This window comes from Takifugu flavidus, unplaced genomic scaffold, assembly GCF_003711565.1.
Source record: "Takifugu flavidus isolate HTHZ2018 unplaced genomic scaffold, ASM371156v2 ctg748, whole genome shotgun sequence".
NCBI classification, from domain to species: domain Eukaryota; kingdom Metazoa; phylum Chordata; class Actinopteri; order Tetraodontiformes; family Tetraodontidae; genus Takifugu; species Takifugu flavidus.
In genome coordinates, this window is record NW_026622358.1 from 1 (window position 1) to 7,910 (window position 7,910).

Below are 7,910 nucleotides of genomic sequence, written 5' to 3' on the forward strand. Positions count from 1 at the left end.
GAGCATCTGTGGAAACATCTGCCGTCTACTCCCTCCATAGATGAAAATTCCGTTTTAAAAAGCGCTGGTGGACTTTCAGGAGATCAGTCGATGGTCGACAAAGCAGGAGCAGCTTCGCCTTGAAGTTAAATTAGTTCCTGGTATCACACAATGCTTCTTTATAAAGTTCTAAATGGCTCCTCGGCCACTCTTATAGCATGGAAACATTCTCTTAATTGTCTCTTCAAATGTCTGTATATACGTTACTATTTTACATCATGCCTTCAGAATCTTTAGGGTTTAGTATTTACTGTCTCTGTGACATGGAGCATTGGAATATTTCAGCTGCAGCCAGCAAAAACCCATCAGAATGACGGCTATCGGTGGGAACCACAGGTCATTTGACTTTAGTCAGTCTGTTAAATGTTATAGGATTTATTGCAATCTAATAAAAACAAATAAGAAATGTGGGAAATAGGAAATAAAAAGAAGCAAAATGACCAAATAAATTCCCATGAATACTGTAAATTTAAAGATGAGAACCTGCTGCACTGTGCTGTGCCCCTTCTCTATTGAGAAAAGCCCAAGTGTGTCCTTCAGTCACCTCAGACATTCAGCCATCTTTTAATACCTTTGTTCAAGCCCAGAACGCACTGGATTATTCCCACTGAAGATGGAAAAGCAGGTGGAAAACATGAGTTATGTTAACTAACTGTACTGGTGTATGACTATAGCGCATTACTGGACCACTATAAACTTGTTGTTTGTGGTTTTTCTTTCTTTGTGGAGATTAACACATTAAAAATAAATTGCACTGGTTCAGCAGTTGATCTTGTTTTCTTATTTGACCTGTACAACACAATTTCACAAAGCTAAATATACATTTTTACAGAATAGTTTTATCCTTCCGATTACCAGCACCAGCTATTCAAAATCTAATGTAGTGGGTTTTAAAATGAACTGAATGATGTCTCTGATTTTCCTGTTGATTGTTAGGGATCAGGCCTGGGATTCTGCATAGCACCAAGTTTGACTACAAACAGACATTACAAATAAAGATGATTTGATTTGATTTAATAAGAAGAACTGCGCCTGAAAATGAAGCAGAAGCAATAAAAACCCAACACCAGCGAAGCTTTCGAAGAATCTCAGATATTGATGAAAAATTCTGGAATCATGATGGAGAGATATTTTTCTCACGGCTCAAATTCCACAGCTATTAAGTGATTAAATGGATTTAATGGTGATATTCTGGAGTCCACAATTTCAGGTGAAGTTACACTGGGGAACAATTTGAAATATCCTGTTGAAATTATTCTAAATTATTCTGATTAAAAAAAAATTGGCACGCTGATTCCAAAATTACAGTCACCCCCCCCCCCCCTCAAGTTTTGAAAGCTTCTTCTCCAGATCAGCAAATTTCCCCTAATGAGCTGGAGTCAGACTGGCCAGCTGATGACAACTGGATCAGCTCCGTTGGTGCGTCACCATTAAGAGGTGTTGTCCCCCAAAAGGTCAGTACTGTCAATATCCTATAGGGGACACTTTGAACCAGAGGGGATCCTATAGATCAAAAAGTTGACCCAGTTTGATTCCGCAGCCAAAAACGAACATCTGTCAGACGAACTCCAGTTGTTTCCCAGTATTTCAGTTAAAACGTGGACCAAATTGTTCTGAAGAGAGGCGCTTGTGCTGATATGACGCGATCCAACCACAAACACGTGACGTGTAGAGGAAGAAGAAGCGAAAGTGAAAGTTCTCAACTTCGGGCTCCATCTTGATGACCGAGCCCTGATGGAAAACCTCTAATATTCAGGTAGCATTTGGTTCTTTCACTGCTGTCGTCTCGAATCAATGTTCCGCTGCGAGATGCGGCTTAATAAGCTGCGTGTGCGCAATGAGCGTGCGCGTGTTTCGGACGCACATTGCGGCTGGTCGACGGGAATGTTGTGACGGATGATCAAACTTTGTAGCGTGTTTCCTCTAACTGCGTTTTCCGCTAACCCTGAGCCAACATTTTAGAGCGAGGAAGCACATTTTAATACTCACAATAAGTCGACAATATTATTTGCAGTTAGTGGAAAATCCACGGAAAGAGGGACACAAACGCGACAGTTTTAGCCTCCTCTCTTGTCCCTCCACCAGGGGGACAATCAATCCTTTATTTAAAAAAGGAGAGTATGGAAAGAGGGAGAGATCAAGGCATTCCATTTTATTGTTTTAACAACAACTGGGTCTTTGTGGAATATGAATTTGTTATTATGTTTATGAAATGTGTTCTGTTTTGAATGAAGCAGTCAAGAAAACGAAACTAAACCTAAACCCATGGTTTTTGATATTTTTGGTCCTGTACATGTGGTCAGATCAGATTAGTCTGAGCAGAATTGGGTGGTTTTTGCCCTTTGCTGTGTGTCATCTATTCTATTCAGCATGTTGGGTTGCTTGACTTCTGTTGGGTCGTGGCAACTTGATCATCACTTCTGAGATATTGACACACCTTTTTCCTGAGGCTGGCTCCAATGCTGCCAACACACCTGGCCATGGATATGGTGGGACTTCTGTGATGAGTGGGGTCAGAGGTGGTGGACAAGCTCTGCTCCAAAACAAGCTTGCTAGATATGTTTGGATCTCCTCCGCCACAACCACCAGCTGCAACTAGTAGCTGTGCACGCCATGCAGAGTTTTGACCTCTAGGTCAGGCTACAAATGTTTTTTCCAGCACCATCATGTGTTGGTGAGAAACATGATGCGCCTGATCAAAAAAGCTGCTTGTAATCTGACAGACGAGCCATGATGAGATGTCAAGGTGCGTTGTTGAAAATGAAGATCCTCTTCTTGGAATCCTGTCTGAGATGACAGAAGATGATGCTGCATTTGACCCACTTTGATGATGTGATGACGTATTTCTGTTTAGTTTTGAATGCATTCTCATCTTATTTGTTGAATTTAATGTTGAGAACTGACATCTTGAAAGAATTTAGGTTTTCTTGTAAACCATAACCAGATAAAAAATGATTTAATTTGTATTTGTGCGTCCGTCTGATGCCACCGCACCTTTTGAAACACCCAGGAGAAACATTTTTTCCACCACTATTTTATATTTAACATGGTGTAAACTTTTAAGATGTCCCAAAACTTTTTTCCAATATATATGTGGCCTGTATGATGTACAGGGTGACATCATATAATAGATTTTGATGTGAATGAGCCGACAATACGTCATTGGACAGACCTCTGCTTGTCTTCATGCTGAATCATGTTCTTTAATCTTCTTTTCTGTGTCAGCAGACTGTTCCTGCTTAACCGTTTAGACTCACATTTAAAAATGAGCGAATGTGTGATGGAAGAGGAAGAGAGAGCAGAGTCCACAGTGCCCAGCTGTGTGTCCATGAAGAGCGACAGGTCCAAAGAGAACCCTGAAAACTTCGGTATTGGACCTCAAGGCTCACCTTTAAAGTAAGGTTTTCTGAACCACAACTCTGCCTTAGAACATTTCACAACCACACAAAACATCATTTTGTAGGTATTAGCCTCTACTATCGTGAAAAATGAAATTCATCAGCTCTTTAAAATGAAACGGTGCACAGTCCTTTCACCATGTTGGCCTGTGGAAAACCAGTGTTGTGGGCCCGATGGACCAGCGTCCCCGTCGTTGCCGGACCACCGTTGGCCACCAGTTGGGTTTTGGGATCAAAGTGGGGGCGTTTCCTGTATCCGGTTCTCCTCACGGATCCATGACTACAACATGTTGCTGCAAGTGCAGAGACGTTTGCTCTGGAAAGAACTTTAGAGCACATTCAGTGCTGCAGGATGAGGGGCTGGAAAAGGTGCCAGTTCTTTTCTCACTGCAGGGAACAGTTAAAAAAGCAGCTTAAACTCTGAAAACATGAAAATTATACAGAGACATCATTGATTTATTGATTCAGTTGTTATCCAGAATGGATTAGAAATGTTCCTGTTTGATAAAAATGCAGTGAATTGGGATTATTGAACTCCAACCTCTACAGATTATTTACCTTCATCACAGTCTCATCACTATTTCTGATGTTTCCTCAGGATGGACGAGGACAGAGCAGAGTCCACAGTGCCCAGCAGGGTGTCCCTGAAGAGTGACCGGTCCAAACGTGAAATAGTAACCTTCAGAAGTTCAGAGGAAATGTAAGAAAACTAAAGTGTGATGATGTGTTTGTGTGCCAGCTGTTAGTCACATTAACAGCAGCAGGTTGTGAGTTTATTATTGGAGATGTTTAACACTTAAACCTCAGACAGTCATATAGTTACAGACTTAATGTGAATATTGTTGATTAGAAACAAGAATCAGGTTTAAACTGAAAGATGAATTCAGACATAAATGCTGGAACAATATTGAGTCTTGATCAGGTTCTTTCATCCTATAAATCAAAGGACTAATAGAGATGTGTTTCATAGTGAGAGGGGGGAGCACATCCTATCAAACTGGGACCAGGCAGCTCCACCAGGAGAGTCCTCTTGTTCACAATCTGGAAGCAGATCTGGAGATGCTGAAATGAAGCCCAAACAAAGTAAAACTGTTCAATATGAGATTTAACTTGTGATGTCATGAATTTGTAGTTGTGTTGATGATTTATTATAGATGGAAATCATTGGTTTACTTATGTTCAGGAAGTGATCTGCAGGAGGTGATAGAAGGTCATAAGATGAGTCTGAAGAGAAGATGTGAACATGTGACTGAAGGAACTCATGAAGCAGGAAGTGGAACCCTGCTGAACAGATCTACACTGAGCTCTACATCACTGAGGGACAAAGTGAGGAGGTGGACACACAACATGAGGTGAGACAGCTTGAGAGAACCTCCAAGAAGAACATCCAGGACACTCCAATCAAGTGCCAGGACATCTTCAAAGTCTTATCTGAGCAACAGAGACACATCAGAGTGGTTCTGACCAACGGTGTCGCCGGCGTTGGAAAAACCTTCTCAGTGCAGAAGTTCAGTCTGGACTGGGCAGAAGGTTTGGAGAACCAAGACATCAGTCTGGTGCTTCCGCTCTCATGCAGGGAGCTGAACTTGATCAGAGATGAGCAGCACAGTCTTCTCTCACTGCTTCATGTTTTCCATCCAACATTACAGAAGATCAGAGCAGAAGATCTGACTGTCTGGAAACTTCTGTTCATCTTTGATGGCCTGGATGAAAGCAGATTTTCACTGGGTTTCAACAAGCATCAGCTCATCTCTGATGTCACACAAGTATCGTCCGTTGACGTGCTCCTGGTGAACCTCATCCAGGGGAACCTGCTTCCCTCAGCTCTCATCTGGATCACCTCCAGACCTGCAGCAGCCCATCAGATTCCTCCCTCGTGTGTTGACAGGATCACAGAAGTACGAGGCTTCACTGACTCCCAGAAGGAGGAGTACTTCAGGAGGAGGTTCAGTGATGAAGATCTGTCCAAGAGAATCATCTCACACATCAAGGCCTCCAGGAGCCTCCACATCATGTGTCTGATCCCAGTTTTCTGCTGGATCACTGCTATAGTTCTGGAGGACATGATGACCAGAGAGCAGAGAGGAGAGCTGCCCAAAACCCTGACTGACCTCTACTCACACTTCCTGAGGGTTCAGATAAAGAGGAAGAAGCAGAAGTATGGAGGAAAGCAGAGACCAGAGGAACTGACTGAGGCTGATAAAGAACTCCTTCTGAAGTTGGGTCGGCTGGCGTTTGAACATCTGGAGAAAGGAAACATCATGTTCTACTCAGAAGACCTGGAGCGATGTGGACTGGACGTCTCCGAGGTGTCGGTGTACTCAGGAGTTTGTACAGAGATCTTCAAGAGAGAGAGTGTGATCTTCCAGAAATCAGTCTACTGCTTTGTTCATCTGAGCATTCAGGAGTTTCTGGCTGCCGTCTACATGTTCCACCTTTACACCCGAAAGACACAGCGGTTATATCAGTTCCTAAATATTTGAAACCAAACTCCTTTTCCGGTTTTGTTGTGTTTAACAATAACGATCCAGCCACATCTCTTGATGACTTCCTCAGGAGAGCACTAATGAAATCTCTCAAAAGTGAAAATGGCCACCTGGACTTGTTTGTTCGCTTCCTTCATGGTCTCTCTCTGGAGTCCAATCAGAGGATCTTGGGTGGACTGTTGGATCAGAGGAACAGCCACCCAAAAACCATCCAGAAGGTCCTCAACAACCTGAAGGAGCTGAACAGTGATGAAGTCTCCCCAGACAGAAGCATCAACATCTTCCACTGTCTGATGGAGATGAAGGATCAGTCAGTCCATCAGGAGATCCAAGAGTTCCTGAAGTCAGGGAAGAAATCAAAGAGGGAACTGTCAGAGATCCACTGTTCAGCTCTGGCCTACCTGCTGCAGATGTCAGAGGAGGTTCTGGATGAGCTGAACCTGTGGCAGTACAACACCTCAGATGAGGGACGACGTCGCCTGATTCCAGCTGTGAGGAACTGCAGGAAGGTCGTGTAAGTAAAGATTTAGGGCCGGACATCGGCGTTTAAATCAAGCGAGTGGATCATGTCAGGTAGCAATACCCCCTCCAGTGGTCATTCCTTCAATTCTTTATCTCCATTGCAGCGTCCATTAATTAAAAAAAACAACAATTCATCCAGAAATGTTCAACACTGGCTGGATATAAGTTCAAAGGTCAATCCAGACAAACCAACATAAGGCAGGAATAATAGGAGCCACAAGTTAACTGACTATCATGAAATTACTGTCATGTCATTAAATAACTTTTGTTTGTTTGTATACATCGTATTCTAACGACAGAAAAACACATTTTAACTAATGACACGTGACTATTTTGCTTCATTTGTTCAACGTAAAAACAGCCGGCCTCGTTGGTTTAAATGGGTGTTTTAGGTCTTTGTGGCGGTTCCGTTTGGAGCCTTTATGTGACCCACAAAGTTGTTTGACCCTTTCCACACCCGTTAGGTGGCAACTTCATCACTAGCAACAAAAGGTGCAGTGAAAATGATTTGAAGGGAAACAGGCAGATATAACAGAAGCTGAGGGCAATCGATGCAACCAGAGACTCTGATGTCATCGATCGGATCGCTGAATTAAGACTTGACGCACCATCGTACAAATTGGATGAAATGCAAAATATCCAAAGAGCCGATAGACAGATAAAAAGATGCACGTTTCTTTAAACCATTTGCTACAATCATTTTAAATATTGAGTAATTATGAGCTGTTCTAAAATAAGACAAATGTTAAGAATAATTCAGTTGCATTTCAGATCTGATGGTTGTTCAAACTTTTGCTCTACGGTGTTGAATTTAGCTTTTCCAGGAAATGAGCTACATTTGTGTTGAGGTAGATTCTCAGATAAGTTGATTAGAAATCCCAAAGTTTGACTCACTATTTTTGTTTCATACACAACAGACTGTCTGATAGTTTTCTTTCAATGAGTCATTGGGAAGTTGTGGCCTCAGCAATGACGTCAAACCCTTCTCATCTACGGAGCTGAGCTTAAGATGGAACCTGGCAGATGCTGGAGTAAAGTTACTGTCTTCTGCAATGATGCATCCAAACTGCAGACTGGAGACGCTCAGGTCAGGAGGCCTCTGTTGGTCTTTTCTAAATTTCTTTACATTTTCTGCTTTTCTCTTCATTTTCAGATATAGAAATGTGTTTTTATTTGCCCCATTTATTCCTTTTCCAGGCTGTGGGGCTGCAGTTTATCAGAGATCAGCTGTGACTCTCTGGCCTCGGCGCTGAGGTCCAATTTCTCCCATCTGAGGGTTCTGGACCTGAGCTACATCAGTCTAAAGGATCCAGCAGTGATGCTGTTCTGTGGTGCTCTCCAGGATCCTCTCTATAAGCTGAGACTCTCAGGTCAGTCAGAGATGATCCAGTACTTTCCCAGGTGTAACTAGTTAGACAATAAATGTTTCCATGTTTGATCTTTGTTATAAACGTAGTGTTACAGT

General features: G+C 42.5%; 1 protein-coding gene across 1 annotated transcript; it reads left to right on the plus strand.

Moving 5' to 3' along the window:
- Window positions 1–5,963: 5,963 nt before the first annotated feature.
- On the plus strand, window positions 5,964–7,447 carry LOC130521162 (NLR family CARD domain-containing protein 3-like). Its single transcript, XM_057024796.1, has 2 exons — window positions 5,964–6,437; window positions 7,363–7,447. Exons 1-2 carry the CDS (start codon window positions 6,004–6,006, stop codon window positions 7,445–7,447), a joined length of 519 nt encoding a protein of 172 aa, XP_056880776.1. The 5' UTR covers window positions 5,964–6,003.
- Window positions 7,448–7,910: the final 463 nt, after the last annotated feature.